Source organism: Conger conger, chromosome 2, assembly GCF_963514075.1.
Source record: "Conger conger chromosome 2, fConCon1.1, whole genome shotgun sequence".
NCBI lineage: Eukaryota > Metazoa > Chordata > Actinopteri > Anguilliformes > Congridae > Conger > Conger conger.
In genome coordinates, this window is record NC_083761.1 from 34,493,478 (window position 1) to 34,512,584 (window position 19,107).

At 40.4% G+C, this 19,107-nt stretch overlaps 2 protein-coding genes across 4 annotated transcripts in view; one reads left to right on the plus strand and one right to left on the minus strand.

Moving 5' to 3' along the window:
- Positions 1 to 19,107, plus strand: part of phkg2 (phosphorylase kinase, gamma 2 (testis)) — a 68,001-nt gene that overhangs the window by 38,966 nt on the left and 9,928 nt on the right. For both annotated transcript variants that reach the window (XM_061232464.1, XM_061232465.1), the window contains exons 7-8: positions 16,587 to 16,677; positions 17,132 to 17,285. In XM_061232464.1, coding sequence (XP_061088448.1) covers positions 16,587 to 16,677; positions 17,132 to 17,285 — 245 coding nt within the window. The remainder of the gene's footprint in view (positions 1 to 16,586; positions 16,678 to 17,131; positions 17,286 to 19,107) is intronic.
- cfap119 (cilia and flagella associated protein 119) overlaps positions 292 to 19,107 on the minus strand; it is a 116,834-nt gene continuing 98,018 nt past the window's right edge. For both annotated transcript variants that reach the window (XM_061232468.1, XM_061232467.1), the window contains exon 7: positions 292 to 695. In XM_061232468.1, coding sequence (XP_061088452.1) covers positions 382 to 695 — 314 coding nt within the window. In that variant the 3' untranslated portion in view covers positions 292 to 381. The remainder of the gene's footprint in view (positions 696 to 19,107) is intronic.

The window sequence follows — 19,107 nt, forward strand, 5'->3', positions numbered from 1 at the left end:
TGAGATGTTTTTCAACATTTATGTACAATTCTGTCACTGCTCACTGTCACCCAATGTCTCTATATCCTCCTCTATTTAAGCAATATCATTACATTACATTATTGGCATTTGGCAGACGCTCTTATCCAGAGCGACGTACAACAAAGTGCATACCCATAACCAGGGGTAAGTGCGCTGAAAGACCCTAGAGGGAAGTACAATTTCAATTGCTACCCGTACAACAAAGATAAGGACCAGGGCTTATTTATTTATTTATTTATTTTTTAACAACAAATAAACAACAAAGCGAAAGTCACCAAGCGGCCTGTGGAGGCTGAACGAAGAGGTCTGGCAGGGGTGTAGGGTCTGATGATTTTTTGTAGGTAAGCTGGGGAAGACCCCTTAACTGCTTGGAAGGCTAGCACCAATGTTTTGATGTGAGCCATGACAGGCAGCCAGTGGAGGGAAGTAAGCAGGGGGGTGACGTGTGAGTATTTGGGAAGGTTGAAGACCAGACGAGCTGCTGCATTCTGGATAAGTTGGAGGGGTCTGATGGCGGAGGCTGGGAGGCCAGCCAAGAGGGAATTGCAGTAGTCCAGGCGGGACAGAATCATCGCTTGGACCAGGAGCTGGGTCGAGTAGGGGGTGAGAAAGGGGCGGATTCTCCGTATGTTGTATAGGAAGAACCTGCATGACCGGGTCACCGCCGCAATGTTCTCGGAAAGGGACGAGAGGAATGAGGGAGGAAGCCACAAAAAATTATTAAAGGTCCCATGTTGTGTATTTTCCAGTGTTTTATTTTAGGTCCTGATATCCATAAGAAGTTGTTTGTGTAGTTTTAAGATCAGAGCCCGGGCCTCTTTTTCAGTTGTACTGACACAGACTACATTTTCACACAAAAAATATGACACATTATGTTGCACAACCTTGTCATCAGCATGAGCAATACAGCTCCTTCCCCGGCATCATCAGTCTGGATGGAAAATGCAACAACAGTTGGTGTATCTAACTCTAATTAGATTAGATGGGGTACGATTGGCTACCAAATTGGGAGAAAAAGGGAAAAATCTGAAATAAATAAAAAAATTTAAAAAACAGTGTCTTCAGTTTTAAACCTGTCTTTACTGAGAAACGCATCAGCTCTTTTGAGAAATTGGAACCGGAAAATGAAGAATAGCATCCACTTTGGCTTCAACTGGCTGAACTTTACCTTGCCCAGATAGGTAACTGTCACGCTGGCAAACTCACACTTAGCTAAATCCGCAGACAACCGGTCAAACACAGCACAAAGTCACAAAATGTACTCTTTCCACATATCACTGAACACTGCTCATGCGCCACTTGACTGATCTACACTTCCATGCATGCCATTGGATATCAGTCAGGTTTGGTGATTGCCAACTTTCTTAAAATCAGTATCAAATCTAAATTAACCATCAGACTTGATGGACACGGCAAGGGCCATCCCAATGATGCGTGTTTTGCTATTTTTAAGTATAGTCAATTTAAACAGTCAAATATTTTTTCTTCTTGAATGAAACTTGATAAAAACAATGCTTGATGGGTGCAGTGTTGCAGACATCAATGTCATGCTCAATTATGGTTGTCCGGGACATGGTTTCTTTAAATAAGGGCAATTAAGAATGAATCAACTGGGTCTTATTGTCTCCCAAATGGCTAGCCTTTTATCCATAACTATGAAAAATCTGTGAGAAACATCTAATTTTAGATCCTGGGGTACAGGAAGTGATAGTTTGGCACCTGTATGTGAAAGTGCCTCCGGAATCAACCACAAAGAAATCTGAGATAAAAATAAAAACGGTTGGATATTTCCTGACATTTCATACGATTACACAGGATCAAAATAAGCCAATACAACACATGCTGGTACAGGACTTCTGAAAACATAGCATTATATTGATTGCATGTTTACTATTTAATCACTTTGGCTCAGGTGGTAAGGTCAGTCGTCTGGCAGCTGAAGGGTTGCCAGTTCAATCTCACCCTGGGTCGAACAGTCAAAGTGTCCCTGAGCAAGTGCTCCTGACAAGCTGGTTCGTGCCTTGCATGGCAGCCAATCGCCATTGGTGTGTGTGTATGAATGGGTGAATGAGCATCAATTGTACAGCGGTTTGGATAAAGGCGCTTTATAAATTCCAACCATTTACCATTTATAAGAGATGTTAAACACTAAATGGAGTCAGATTGACCCCAAACATAAAAATGTTCTGTATTGTTTAACCCCTTAAGTATAAAAACAATATTTTCTGTATTTCTGTGGATACAGATTATTGTGGCTGTGGCTGGTGCGCTTAGAAACACAATGGAGCCAAAGCACTGGTCAGATCCCCTTTCATATTTGATGACAAGATCACCAAAGATGAGCATTCTGCATAGTCTTTTCTTAAGTGTCTAGGACATTTGGAGACTGAAATACAGCATTTTGCTTATACAAATGTTATCCTTAAAAAGAAATATTTATTCATTGAGGTCCGTTTTTGTCAAATACCAAACCCCCATCAACAAGTCAAACACATTCCATAGTTCCACATGCTATTTATTTATTTATAAGCATACAAAATAGCAATGGACACTTAACTGAAATTGGCAATGTTGGGCTAAAGGGCTAACATTACTTCTTGAAAAAAAATATGTATTTAATATTTTAGTAGATTTTTGAAATCCTCCAGTTTAGTGTTATAATCAGCTGAAACATTTATAAAAAATGTTTTTAAGAGTTGTGCAGTAGGGTCGAGAATCAGTAGCGAAATTTTCATTGCGGCAGCATTAACTGGAAATTGCATCAGAGTAGTCTATGAAGAGGATTATCTGAACAAATTTGGGTATAATATGTTGCGTCAAACTGTAGGGACTACAACTTCCACATTCCCACAGGAAAATTCCGCGACGTCCACCACGAATGACGTCTAACTTGGTTCAGCCAATCCCGTAATGGCGGGAGCAATAAACGGTCCCGTAGCACGACACGTTCTTGGGATCTCTCTTCTGCTTCTTCTCTTCGATGCACCCTTTTTGGCCATTCGCTTCAGCTCATCTGCTCCGAGACTCGGACAGAGGCTGAATGCTGCACAGCGCACTACCAGGCTTACGGACACACCTTGCGGTAACTTTGTGCCCTATAGCGAATGGAAACTGGTGTACGCGGAACGCTACATCAGTTTACCCCTGCAAAGCTCACCAAAGAACAACTGAAGCGAACATCCTTCCAGCAACCGAGTGGACCAGACGACAACGCGCGGCTAAGACGCCCCAGTCTGCGCACTTCTCCAGTACATTCACATTACCATCGCCGCTTCCACAAGGACAGCACGTCTTTTGGATCCAGCAATGCGTATGGACTCAGTAAGACAACAAACATTCAGCATAGCCAGTGTTTAGTTTAGTCTAACTGTTTTTGTGAATCTGTTTCAATATTTACCATCCTACCATTGTAATGTGTTTGGTTAGCTACATATATATGTACGTGAATTGATTCGCCGTCTTTTGCGCATATATAGAGTAAAACTACGCGAGTAGTCCCTTCTCACAGCTAACTCTAACTCATTACCACACCCAGAACTCTAGTTTACCCAAGCTAGCTACTCCCACTTTTACCTTTCCTTTGTTCAAGCGACACGCGCGCTTGCTCGCGCCCACACACACGCACACACACACCCTAACTTACCCTACTAATTCCCGTTAGTTTATCTGTTCTGTGTTTGTACGTTGTTTAATAAATATATTTTATTAAACCCCGGTGTCCGTTTTGGAATCGCATAGACATGAGCCGAGTTAAAGCAGTCTTTCGAAGAACTTCCAACCTTCAGTTTATCGGTGTGTTCAATCATTAATATTGGTTATTTGAATTATTAATTGAAATACTAAATTTGTGGTTGGATATTTCTGATAACAGTAATTTTATGAGACTGATTACTTTTTGCAGTTATACTGCTACATAACATTAACTGGCGCCCCGGTTTCGTAGAGAGTAAAATCCCTACGTTATTTGGCGGCCCTTGCGAGGACCCTACATACTTTGGAGCCCTGTGCGAGGACCCCTACATATTTTGGCGCCCTGTGTGAGGAAGACTAGCTTTGGCTCAAATTTGTCTTGTGACTTCATAACGAATTCCCCATCCTAATTTGGAGCTCTGCGTGAGAAAGACGAGCTTTGGCTCATATCATGTCACGTGACTCCAGAACGAATTCTCGGCATTCTTTGGCTTTCTCAGCTAAATAGCCACAAGTGCAATTGTCTGAAAAGACCACTTGATGTAACCCTTGTACCATTTTTGAAAGCCTGCTTGAGCCGCTTTGTCAATACACTGCCCCCTCGTGTAACATTGTGGCATTACATTCTTACACGGTAGTTTGTTGATTTGCATTTATTTTCCGGTATAATACGTATTATCAGTAATAGTATTATTAGCCGTACTTTATTCATTATAATTACTCTATCAAAGTAATTTTATTAATTAATTGAATGTTACTTTTAAATTCTAATTTCATTGTAATTTCAATTTCTGGTATTTAGGATTAATGTGATGAGCATCACAGTTCCTATTTTACGGTCTGAATATCCGCCATATGTTAGGTCATTTTGCTGTTGTTGCATTGCAGTACCGCTAGTGCAACTCGAGTCCCTGTGTGATGCTATAGCTACCTTGTACTATAGTTATAGAGAATATTCAAAGAGCATTTTAAATTCTTTATCCTTCATCATAACTTGTATGTTGGATTGTGATATTGGGAAACAATTCATTGCCAACTGTTAGGAGCTCAAGGCCCTTGTCAAATTGTTAACTTCAAGAGTATCCCCTTAAGTTACTGATTTTAGCTTTTAGCTTTATTTGGCTTGAGATATGGAACCCATATCTATTGATGAGTACCTTTCCTTTTTAGCCCAAGGTTTAGCACCTGGCTACATAGCTTTCCTGAATCAGATGAACCTCACTGATTGTAGGAAAGAAATCCATCCATCCATCCATCCATCCATTATCTGAACCCGCTTATCCTGAACAGGGTCGCAGGGGGGCTGGAGCCTATCCCAGCATACATTGGGCGAATGGCAGGAATACACCCTGGACAGGTCGCCAGTCCATCACAGGGCACACACACCATTCACTCACACACACACTCATACCTATGGGCAATTTAGACTCTCCAATCAGCCTAACATGCATGTCTTTGGACTGTGGGAGGAAACCGGAGTACCCGGAGGAAACCCACGCAGACACGGGGAGAACATGCAAACTCTGCACAGAGAGGCCCCGGCCGACGGGGATTAGAACCCAGGACCTCCTTGCTGTGAGGCGGCAGTGCTACCCACTGCACCATCCGTGCCGCCTGTAGGAAAGAAATGTTCTCCTTAATCAACGAGAAAGGTCACTCCCCCACCCAGTCAAAAGACCCAATTCTAAGTTGTCTGGTCTTGAATTTTGCCAGACAGATTAGTCTTGCTCTTCAGAGCAACAAAAACTTAGAATCAGAGATGGCATACCTCAAAGGACAACACACCAGTGTTTTCAAACTGTTGGCCAGAAAGCAGTATAATACTTGCGTGATCTGCATTCAGCCGAATCAGATCTTTGTTCCTACAGAGAGGAATTATTTCAGTTGAAGAGTGGATGCTACAAGCTACCACATCCACTCTCTTCTGTAAGCCTGCTTTCTCAGGCTTGCCCAACTCCAGCTTCTCCTGCTTCCTCCTTACACCACAAGGCGGGGGAAGGGGGGTCACAAATTGATTCGGGTTTGTCAGATCCCGGTTCCACAGCTTGCTCTGATGGAGACTCATCAGTCTGCATCCCAATGGTGGTCCATCTTCGCAAGGGAGAAACAGTTAGGCAAGTACAGGACTGCACCTTCCATGCCCACCCCTTTCGTGAGGAGGTCAGGGAACCCTCCCATGGACACGGTAGAGGAGATCTAGCGTTATTAATTGGGCACACAAAAAGCAACGCTAATCCCGCTAGCTTTCCCTTTATAACTGAGAGGATAGGTGACAGCTCTGTACAGTACACTGACAGCGACAATTCGTCTTCTGCCAACCATTGTGAGAATGACTGTTTTGTAGCTCCGCCCCCTAAACCAAACCGAGGACGTCGAGCTCCGCATGAAACGCATTCACATTCAAATGTGATTTCAGTCTCTCCTTCTCCAAACAGGCAGACTAGTGCAACTTCACATGGTCTTCGCTTTGAGGAGCTAGAGGCCATGGCGAAGTATGTCCACACATTTGACCCCAAGGACTCCGAATTTAACATTCAGAGTTACTTGAGAGAAGTTGACTACTGTCTCTTGGATCTGCCCAGGGCAACCGATCGAGAAAAGGTACGACTTGTATGGAAAACCTCTACCAGAGAGATCCATACATTTATGGAACAACTTCCACCACAGGTTCGTTCCAGCTATCCCAAGGTTTGTGAAGCGTTGGTAGCTGAGTACCTGCCACGGTTTGATCAGGCCACAGCCATGATCAAATCTGTGGAGGTTAAATATAGCCGTACAGAACGACCAAAAGACTTTTACCAACGACTTAAACATGCTTTTTTCCAGGGCAGAAACGGACTAGGCTTAGATGAAGATCAAGCCTTCAAATCCCTTTTTGTGCACAACCTGCACCCCTGCGTCCAAACTCAAGTTTCACTGTTTTCAAGGGGCCAACACTCAGCCTGTGAATTAAGAAATGAAGCCCAAATGGTCTGGGACACTTTAAGGATTGTGCCCAGGAACGAGGTATTGGAAACAGCTCAGCACGTTGTTCCAACCAATCCCACCGGCACTTCCCAAGTTGCCCCATTAAAGTCTAATGGCTCAAAACAATGGCATGTGAGTAAGTTCCCGGTTAAGAGCCACCGTGGTCGCTTCTCACACTCTGATTCCAGCCGGAATTGGAGAGAAGACCGACCCGGTAGGCCCAAGCCTCAGAGTCACCAGCATGACTCTGATAGGGAAGATACCTTGTCTGAAGAGAGCTTCTTCAGTTCCTCTGAGGACAACTAAAGCCTCTAACCTTTGTTCAGTAGTGTGTATGCCTTGAGTAACCACTCCAAAGAGCTATCTGGTCTTGTTCAACCTCCATCAAAAGACTGAATAAGACTGATCTATAGCCGTGGTCTCCTCACAGGCAGACTCCCAGCTGAAGCTTTGACCACTTTCTTTTGCACACCTTTCCTACCAAAGGGGGGTGGCAAAATAAACTGGTAGTTTATAGCAGCCACTTAGATTTGCATGTAGCAGCAGCAAACGCAGATCGTAAGTAGGTACTGTAGAGTTAAATCCGACACCTGTCATAACTCGTAAACGTTCATTGCTTCTTTCTACACCTACTGAACCATCGTAAAGTATTGTATGTAGAAACTACAGTGTAATCTTTACAAGTATATTGCCACACCCCAGTGTGCCTTACTCCACCTCTTCCCCAAGCAAGACAAGACCACTTGTGAGCTTACCACATCATTTAGAAATGAGACCACCTCCATTTCCTTCCTGATGACACAGCCATAACGTTAAGCTTGGATACAGAAAGCTGCCCTAATTTGAAAATGTCCCCACATATTTCAGATGACAACCCTCGTCAGCAACCTGACTGTAGGGACTAGAACAATTGGTCAGTCTGAACAAGACTTCCAAAAAGGCTACAGCCTCTCCATCCTAGACCCCTACATCATCTAAACATTTTCATGGCTGGGTCATTCCTGTTGGTGCTCCACCTTCTGGACACCATCCAATAACTAACAAAACACCTGAACTAACAAAACGACTAACCCTTTCACCGAGGTTTCTTATGTTTTGTGACAATGTATTCACTGTTTGACCTTAATGTTTCACATTGTTTGTATCATGTGTTTTAGACCAGTTTAGTTAATTGTTGATAAATGCCTGGATGTTTGTCAGTCAATTGTGAACTGTGTTACCGACCCAATGTACTTGACCTGTGGACTGTGAACTGACTTTTATGCTCTCAAGGAACACTGGCTTCAGCCGCATCCTGAGACCACAGGGGGGATGTAGGGACTACAACTTCCACATTCCCACAGGAAAATTCCGCGACGTCCACCACGAATGACGTCTAACTTGGTTCAGCCAATATAAGAGCAAGACACGTTCTTGGGATCTTTGTTCTGCTTCTTCTCTTCGACGCACCCTTTTTGGCCATTCGTTTCAGGTCATCTGCTCCGAGACTCGGATAGAGGCTGAATGCTGCACAGCGCACTACCAGGCCTACGGACACACCTTGCGGTAACTTTGTGGCCTATAGCGAGTGGAAACTGGTGTACGCGGAACGCTACATCAGTTTACCCCTGCAAAGCTCACCAAAGAACAACTGAAGCGAACATCCTTCCAGCAACCGAGTGGACCAGACGACAACGCGCGGCTAAGACGCCCCAGCCTGCGCACTTCTCCAGTACATTCACATTACCATTGCCGCTTCTACAAGGACAGCACGTCTTTTGGATCCAGCAATGCGTATGGACTCAGTAAGACAACAAACATTCAGCATAGCCAGTGTTTAGTTTAGTCTAACTGTTTTTGTGAATCTGTTTCAATATTTACCATCCTACCATTGTAATGTGTTTGGTTAGCTACATATATATGTACATGAATTGATTCGCCATTTTTTGCGCATATATATATAGAGTAAAACTACGTGAGTAGTCCCTTCTCACAGCTAACTCTAACTCATTACCACACCCAGAACTCTAGCTTACCCAAGCTAGCTACTCCCACTTTCGCCTTTTCTTTGTTCAAGCGACACGCGCGCTTGCTCGCGCCCACACACACACGCACACACACACCCTAACTTCCCCTACTAATTCCCGTTAGTTTAACTGTTCTGTGTTTGTACGTTGTTAAATAAATATATTTTATTAAACCCCGGTGTCCGTTTTGGAATCACAAAGAGATGAGAGCCGAGTTAAAGCAGTCTTTCGAAGAACTTCCAACCTTCAGTTTATCGGTGTGTTCAATCATTAATATTGGTTATTTGAATTATTAATTGAAATACTAAATTTGTGGTTGGATATTTCTGATAACAGTAATTTTATGAGACTGATTACTTTTTGCAGTTATACTGCTACATAACTGGCGCCCCGGTTTCGTAGAGAGTGAAATCCCTACGTTATTTGGCGGCCCATGCGAGGACCCTACATAATTTGGAGCCCTGTGCGAGGACCCCTACATATTTTGGAGCCCGTGCGAGGACCCCTACAAAACATAGTTTGCCTGTAACAGGTATATGATACTTAATATAGATATACTGCACAGCAAAAGCAGCATGACGGAACACAACTTAAACGTTTCAACCAGAAAAGAGCATATTGTACAGGTTGTCACTTATATGATTAGACTGCTAATTATCTTAATTTTAAGATAAATAAAATGAATTAATCCATGAATGATCAAATCCCATGGAATTGTTACAACTAGAATCTACCAATGTGCAAGATCAGCACATGCCAGTTGAGAAGGAACAGTCTACAGTGAAAATAGGCTAGAGTTGGGAAGTAACATGTCAGTAACATTGCTTTTTCCACTGGTGGCTGACCTCCCATCACGTAGCAGCATGGGACTGTAATATGTTGTTGGATGGGAAATTAAATCAGCTGTGTAGCAAGATCACAGCATAGATGTCAGGTGCACAAACAAATACACCGCAGCTCATCAGAAATGTCTCTTGTATTTTTATTGCCTTTGAAACAAAATGACACCAAGTGTTTCACTAGTTGAGTTTGACAAGTGGTATTGCCACCTTTCTTGAAACAAATAAGGAACCTCCCTGTCAAAACAAGGCCACTGGATAGGGATTCTTGCGGAGTTCAATACCTAAATCAATTGTAAAATTAAAACACAAGTCCTTAACACAACACAACAATAGTCAGCTGTCCATAAATGTGGAAAAACAAATAGCTTTTTGCCTTTCCATCCAAATGAGTGACCAGATTTATTAAAACAAACCGCAAATTTTCACGGTTGCCAATGATCTGTTGTCTTTTCTGTAACCATAAATTATTATTATTATTATTATTATTATTATTATTATTATTATTAATTTATTTTTTTGCCATCCCAAGTTTTTCTTGAAATGACACCCCTGTTGTGCAGTAACATATTTAATGCGGAATTTTATTGTTTTGGCGGTGGTCTGCCCTTTTGGAGTATGCTTGAACAGCCTATTGCCAGGATTCAAAAAATAGCTTTTTAATTGGTTAAACAATGAAATTTCGAAATTTTCATAAACATGAAAATACTGAAAGTGCCCATCCCGAATACTGAATAATAAAAAAATATTATGAGAATGTATTTGGAAAATGGGGTCATGTCACGGAAAATGTTGAATCAAATGTCTGTCTTCCTCAGAAATATTTGCACAGACAAGAGATACCTTGGAAGTAATCCAAAGGAAGTGCTCTATTTAGACATAGGAATCAGAAAATCTAGTTGTAAAACGTCAACCTTTTTTGGCATGAAATCTCAAGAACAGTTTCATGAACTGAATACTACAGTTTTGTGTTGTTTTATGCAAACCTAACAAACCATACACCATTAGAAAACGTAATGTAATTTGCTAAAATCCACCCATGGTTCTACTACAATAGCATACAAATACAACTAGCTACAATGGCACATTATTTTAATACTTTCCCAGTAATGTGCATTGGATGTATGAATTTAATAGATTCATATTTTAACACTGTGATCACTGCCGCCTTTTCAGTTTTCTCAGATTTTCAGAAACATTTCTGACTGCAACTTCAGCCAATACTGACACCCAAACATAAGGCTTCAGCATGCTTCAAATGAGCCTCATAATGCTAAGAACCTAAATGCCTTAACAAAAGTGTTTCTTTAGTTCACCCTTAAGTTAAGAGAGGTCTACATGAGAAAAAATCCTTGGAAAAGTTTAAATGAATGAAAAACAAAACATTTAACCAAGAAAAATCACTGTATTTACCATTAATTAACAAAGTTGCAGCAGTCGGCTATAATTGTAATTAAGGACTAACATCAATTGTATATATGATTGTGAATGTTACCTCTTACCGTTAAGCTCGCAGGCCTATAATGATTTGTCAGTTTGATCAGTTGATGACATTACAACATACATTTGGGAAAATATTTGTATTATTCTTATTTGTTAACAAATTTATTTTATTTTTAAGTTTATTTTAATTTTACGTAATTTACAGTAGTATGCAGTGATGATTATACACCACCACATTTTAAAAGGGGTCCTAATATATTACTGAAAATGTATTGAACAATACTGTTGTCAGCAATTAGAACAACAACAAAAAATTAATTCCCACAATTACATAACTACATTACATAATTACAGAAACACTGAAAACATCTTTCTTTCTTTCTTTTTTTAACTTTTGCATAGCATGAATGCATGTTTGAAGGTTCATTCCATGATTGTTGATGCTAACCAATTTGTTTAAACTGGTTTGAAGCAACATTATTCTGCAAATTTACTTGTGATGGTCAGTTGTTCTAGTATTTAAGGTAACACGAACTTTGAGCAGTGTCACAGTGTTAAACACGATGGCACGACAGAAGGAGCTCTCTGAGATTATTCGTAGCTGCATTGCACCCTTACATGATGCTGGTTGGTCACTTGATGAAAAGAATCATCTGATGACATAAAAGTTATGACTTGGCCCGCTCAAGACCTTAATCTGATTGACCAAATCTGGCATTTGCTGGATACCAAGATAAATAAATCTATTGTAACATCGAAAGAATCTCTTTGGAATGAACTTCAAACCATATGGAATGGTTTAACGAGTGAAGAAATAAAAAAAATATTGGAACGATTAAATGCTGTAATCCAAGCAAATGGTGGCCATGCTAGATATTGACTTTTTTTTCCACAATATATTGTTATCGGTTTACTTATTTTCATCTACATGAACCAATATTACATTAAATAAATACTTGAATAGTACTTCGTTTCTGATTTATCTTCATTGTGTTAAGTGTATAATCATCACTGCACACTACTGTATGTACGGTTTATATATATATAATTATTTATGAGACAATAATAACCTCTAATTTGTTGTCCTGATTTTAAGTTTTTTTGTAGCCCTGAAGTCATGAAATCATTTGCTAAAAATGGCCACTGGCCTATTAAAGAGACTGGCTGACATGGACGACTGCACCTCCTGGTGTTCTTTTCAACCACTGCAGGTCACAACACAGCAACAACCATGGAAATCTATGGGACCTGCAGAACCCCCCCTCATTTTAATTGACTGCATTTGTAGGTAGACATACATCAAAATCCACACCGAAATGAAGTAAAAAAAAACAAAAAAAAAAACATCCATGTTCTGCAATGGCCATGTCAGACTAGTTTGATTATTGCCAATTTTATTGTATTAATTATTAATTATTTTATTATTAATTTATTGTATTGTATTAATTTTACCAATTATGTTTTACATTATTTTGGCAAACACTCTCATTGCCCATCTCTTATTACGCTACTCTCGTAAACCATGTTTATGGAGCATCACACACCATCCTGCCCCTATTCCCTGCCCAACATTCCACATGCTGGAAGGGACCTTTTAAGTGAATGTAATCTAACTGAAATCATTGATTGAAAATCTCAAAGTTGATACGTATAATGTTTTTTTAAGCTGGACAGTTGATACCTACATTTTTAGAAGCAATTCCAGCTTCAAGTAGAAACCAACATAGTGCGATTTGGTTTTGATACATGGGAAACATTTATGGGCATTGTTATGGGCGGCACGGATGGTGCAGTGGGTAGCACTGCCGCCTCACAGCAAGGAGGTCCTGGGTTCGAATCCCCGTCAGCCAGGGCCTCTCTGTGTGGAGTTTGCATGTTCTCCCCGTGTCTGCGTGGGTTTCCTCCGGGTACTCTGGTTTCCTCCCACAGTCCAAAGACATGCACGTTAGGCTGATTGGAGAGTCTAAATTGTCCGTAGGTATGAGCGTGTGAGTGAATGGTGTGTGTGCCCTGTGATAGACTGGCGACCTGTCCAGGGTGTATTCCTGCCTTTCGCCCAATGTATGCTGGGATAGGCTCCAGCCCCCCTGCGACCCTGATCAGGATAAGCGGGTTCAGATAATGGATGGATGGATGGAAACATTTATGTTTCTGGAAGGTGCAGTTAACAATCACTTGTCTACAACTATCAGAAGGAAACTTTTGTTTTAAGAGGTATTCCATAACTGAGCTTGTGTACTTCCTACAGTATTCATGTTTGGTCTTATTAGGAAGAGGCTGAAACCGTGAATCATTTTATAACAATATCATAGTGCTCTGTCCTGCTTCTAACAATGAAAGGGTACTTTAATGCCTAAATTGCCAGTTTCAGATAAGATCGGTCTGCCTCTCCCAAGCCATAAAAATGCATGCCTTTACTGGGTAGGCTTTTCACACAGGCACACACAGGTAGTCAGGTGGTGGACAATTGGAGGTCTTGATCTCTGTTGTTGCCATCTGAGGAAGCTCAAGTATCTGGCCTGGTGTTTCATGATGTTTGGTGTGCTCAGAGTCATAGGATTCTGTCTACAGCTGCTCTGGCATTTTTACATTTTCATTCACTGATTTCAGGAAGATTCCACTGCCTTTTGGTTTTTTTGAACTTTCGTTTCAGTTTTGTGGGACTATTTTGGGAGGCACACTATGGTTTGATATTTTCTTTCATTCATTTCTTTTGTACTGATCATGTTCATTCATTATGAGTTATACATTTCTTAATAGTTGATCGAACAGGTTGCTCTGACAATCAGCAAATTTGGCAATTTATTTGTAATTGATATCTTTCATTGTAGGTGGTAGCCTACTTTCTTTTTTTCTTATTTTCTGATAATATGCAAAGATTGCTGGGAAACATGCCTGTGTATGTTGTTGTCCAATGTCAAGTGCCTATGTTTTGTGATAATGCAGAATAATGGAGCAACTACAGCACAGTGAAACAGAATGCCTTAGAAATACAGGTCTTGAGAGAAAACAGCCCAGCAGAAAAGGTAGCAAGCCAAGTTGCCAAAGTTGAATGTTTTTTTTGTTTTTTCTTTCAAATGAGTGAATAGAAAAAGCGTATTTCAAGGGGATTGGTCTGGGGTTTGTATGGTGATAGCTCACTGCCACTGTGGGTAGGCAATCAATAATTGTGTTTGTGATTTGTGTGAACAAAGCCACCAGGCAATCCACATGCACTGTTTCTAAAGGTGAAAGCACCTGGATAGTATAGTGTAGTGTGCTAACCCCAGTATATAGTTTCCAGGGGCCTCATTTATAAAACTCTGTGGAAATGTTTGCATAAGTAAGTACCCTAATTCTGAATACTATTAGTATTCTGATTTCTAAAACATTCCGTACACCTGCCAGTGCACTATTTCCTTTTATAAATCCCAAATCAACTTGGAATTGTCCATATGTGCACAAGCCCAACACACCGCCTAGTTCACTCCCATAGTTACCCATACAGCTGCATCTAAAAAAATTCGAATATCATTGAAAAGTTCATTTGTTTTTCCGTAAATTTAATTCAGATTTGTATTATAAATCTTATGTAATATTCTGAGATACTGGATTTATGATTTTCATGAGCTGGAGGCCCTAAATAAAATAATAAATATTTGAAATATTTCACTTTATGTGTAATGAATCTAGAATACATGAAAGTTTCACTTTTTGAATTAAATCACAGAATTTTTTTTTTGAGATGCACCTGTAAATGGCTAAAGAAATGCCCTTAATTAATATTGATAAGCATAGAAATGTCCTTGATAATGATGGAATGAAAATGGAGGTGGCATGGATGGTGCAGTGGGTAGCACTGCCGCCTCACAGCAAGGAGGTCCTGGATTCGAATCCGGGTCGGTCGGGGCCTCTGTGTGGAGTTTGCATGTTCTCCCCGTGTTTGCATAGGTTTCGTCCGGGTACTCCGGTTTCCTGCCACAGTCCAAAGACATGCAGGTTAGGCTGATTGGAGAGTCTAAATTGCCCATGGGTGTGTGAGTGAATGGTGTGTGTGCCCAGCGATGGACTGGCAACCTGTCCAGGGTGTATTCCAGCCTTTCGACCATTGTATGCTGGGACCCTGTTCAGGATAAGCGGGTTAAGATAATGGATGGATGGAATGAAAATGCTTTCGATTCACAAATGCAAATTCGTCCTCGTGTTAGGGGTGTGAACGGTTTAAACTGTTAACCAAACTGAGTTGTAAACATTTACAAAAAATTGCTAACCGATAATCGATCATTTTTTCTGAATCTGAAATGGTAAGCTCAGTTTAAAATAAATGTGCGTTCACCACCAGGCGTATTATTGCGGTTTAAGCAATATTGAAATGCGCTGTTTAGATTCTAAACTGGCAATCAATCTGTGGCCATTTCAGGGGATTAAGAATGCAAATACTGCAGGGAATTGAATGCTATAGTTCGCTATATTGAATCCATAGTTATCAAAGAATTTTGACCCATAGCGGTCATAAGTAGTATCAGTTACACGGTTAACCGTAAAAAAAATGGGATGTTATCGAAATCAGCTCATAAGCCAGTCATCATCTTGGTCCTTGTGGTCACTGAACACCCTCTCCATCCGAAGCCTGCCATTAGCAAAGTCCTCCAACAGTGCTAAAGCAGCCATTGCTCATCTTTACTTATTACCCAGCCATTTTATTACCCTTTCATAATTATTGGAATTGCTTAACACTTTGAATCAGTCAATGTGGATCAATTGATGCACCAATTCCATTATGATATGAATGGTATGATATGAATTTGAAAATAGATCATTTTTTTTATTTTTTGGTTATGTGCTTTATTGGTAACGAACCAATTACTCAGGCATGGATTTCCCGCTGACAAGTGATATTATTAGCAGGAGTCCAAATCATTTTCTCTATTTCCCTCTGCCTCCATAATGTGTGTACGCGTGGGTCAAAGTTTCCGTAAATGTATGCACATTTCCTTGTCAAGTTTTTTATTTTATTTTTATAAATCACAATTTATGCTTAGAAAGTGGCAAACACATTTTAAGCCCTTTTTTGTGCGTACGCAATGGTTATAAATGAAGCCCCAGATATGTTTGAACACAACATAGATTATTATGTATGTTTATGATATGCAACCTTTTTCTTCATTTCTTGTCAAGGATGACAATGCTTCACTGAATATGGAAATTTTAACAAATGTGAATGTTTATTCTATTTTATAGAAATGTTCTTCTATTCGTCTTTATAATCTGTATATGAATCAGGCATAATTTGCGACAAACTTTTGCAAAGCAGGAACTCTCTTTTTCTTCACAAAGGTATAATTCTCATTGTCAATTACTTAATTTGCAATTTGGTATCCTTCGTTTTCAAGCAACATGACTTGGACATTTTGGATGCCACATGCCACATGCAAACTATATTCTTTAATATATTTTCTTAATTCTGCATTTCTTTACCTGCATAATATTACCTTTAAGAGAAACATTTGGCTGCTTTTTGGGAGAAAAAAAACCCCCTACATTAATAGTATTTTATATGTGACTTTTTTGTGATCATTCTGCATTATGTATATTTTCCATTGAAAGGTTGGTCTCCTTTTCCCCTTTTTCTTTCTTTCAGAGTTGTGTGGGACACCTGGCTATTTAGCTCCAGAAATCTTGAAATGTTCCATGGATGAGTCTCACCCAGGATATGGTCAAGAGGTTGACCTGTGAGTCTCCAACCCAAAGTAAAAAAAAATAAATAAAAAAAATAATAAAAATTTAAAAAAGGTTTTTCATGGTGGCTCTGCTTCTTACTCAGCTTACTCTTACCTTCATTGGCTTTGATGCTTGCCTCCTGTATTCATCTGTATAGAACCACTCCCTTCCCCTCTCATTACATTATATTAACATTACATTAATGGCATTTGGCAGACGCTCTTATCCAGAGCGACGTACAACAAAGTACAAAGTGCGAGCCCATAACCAAGGATAAGTGCGCTGAAAGACCCTAGAGGGAAGTACAATTTCAACTGCTACCTGCACAACACAGATAAGGACTCTCAAGTGTAACTGCTCCCGTGACTCCCATCTGGCTTCACTGTCTTTATATAGCATCTCTCCTGTCTGTGACATCTTAGATGCATTGTCTCTGTGGGCTTCATTGTACCCTCCTTTTTTCAGCTGGGCATGTGGGGTGATCCTGTTCACCCTTTTGGCCGGGTCCCCACCCTTTTGGCACCGCAAGCAGATGCTGATGCTGAGGATGATCATGGAGGGTCGTTACCAGTTCAGCTCTCCTGAGTGGGATGACCGGTCTGACACCGTGAAGGACCTGGTGAGTCCCTGTGATGGATATTTTTCCAGAAAATAAAACAATTTATTTTCTGAGAATAGGCGCATGTTGTCCCAGGAATCCTGTGAGACTGGGCTTGTTTTTAAGGTGTATGCTATCGGTAAAACAACATCTTTCAGATGAGATGTTAAACTGAGGTTCTGGATAATCCCATGTGTAAATCTGTCTGAAGTATATGCATTACTAAGCACTGGCTGCTAGCTGCATGGGGGTAATTTTGCCAATGCTGGCAAGTTGCATAAGCTAGCAATCATACAACTGACAGCACTAAGCATAAGCATGTTAACTTTAGTCAATGGTAACAAATTCAAGTAAACTAAAACTTGTTTGATAGTCTTTTTTCATTGATAGCATCCCACTCCAAACGAGAAGCATGGGCAGCGGAGGTGCATCTATTTTTCCCAGAAGTGTGGAAATTGTTTTTATGTGAATTTAAAATCAAAATCAGAATAATATTAAATTCACTAATAATGGCACCCTCTGCCAACCTAGTATTTGTGTATGCCTCCTAACCAGCCTCTTTTTACCATAACGGTGTACAATTGCCTCTCACTTATCGGCAGTCTGTAAAGTGATGGTGATGACAGTGATGAGTGGAATGCTATTTTTGCTACTGAGGGATCACTAAAGGTGGAGGATTCTTCACCTCTTGATTCTTCTCTGTTGGAGGATCTGCCAGAGGAGAGTGGTGGTCCTGCTGCACCTGCTGCCTATATCACTGCCACTGGGCAGGGCCAATAGAGGTGCTGCAGCCACAAGAAAGGGTGGTGGCAAAAAATACTAGCGAGGTTCTGACAGTGAGGGGCAGCCGCTTTGCATTCACTTGGTTTGGAGATATCATTTATATTTGGGGAAAAATATTTGTTATTTTTTAGCTGGGAACATATTAGTTGTCACGCCTTTTAAATTTTTAATCATTGTTATCATAATTTAAGTACTGCCTGTAATGAAATTCCCAGTTGACTTCTATTATTTAATTTTTTTTGCCCTCTTTTTTGACTGCTGAGCAGTCATTTGTAGCAAGATTACCCATAATCTTCAGGTTGTTTTTCGCACAACCACCACCAGGTGAGCACTCTACTCCAGAGCTTTTTTTAACGGTCTCGTAAATTTGTGGGTGAAAATGTATCAATATTTTTTTAAAATATCCTAATAACAGGCTACATGGAGAATGAGGTTGTGCATGGGTGTAGATTTTTGTTGTGTCCCCACCACTTTTGGGTGACTGTTTAATTGTCCATGCCATTCATTTTTAAGAATAGATAATACATTTTGTGTGAAACCGTTTATCTGCCCCACAAAGGGTTGACCCAGAGCGCAGCATCAAGCATAGATCTCAATTCCCATGAACAGTCACCTATTTATGTAGAACGATGCATTCTGTGAACCTTAGAAATATGAAAATAGAGAACATGATGGAGCATGTTTAACCTCATGGTTCATATTCATTGAAATACAGATGAAGCGAATGGATATTCTATCAGTGTTGATTCCCAGCACTCAATGACTCAATGACAGGGGCACATCAAAGACTCAGACTTTGCAATGTAAGACTGCTGTCATGATCCTGATCCTGATCCTGTCACTGTCTGCTAGTTAATTTTGTTATTCTTGTTCATTTATTATTTTTCATATTCTTTTCTGGTTTTCTACTTACATTCATAGTTCATTGCACTCGTCTTCCCCTGTGATGTCTGTGTTTTTATGTAGTTCTGAACCCAAGTCACTTCCCTGTCTGTATGATTCACTATTCGGGTGTTTTCTGAATTTTCCGGTTTCCCAGGATTCCTTCTCAGTCTAGCTT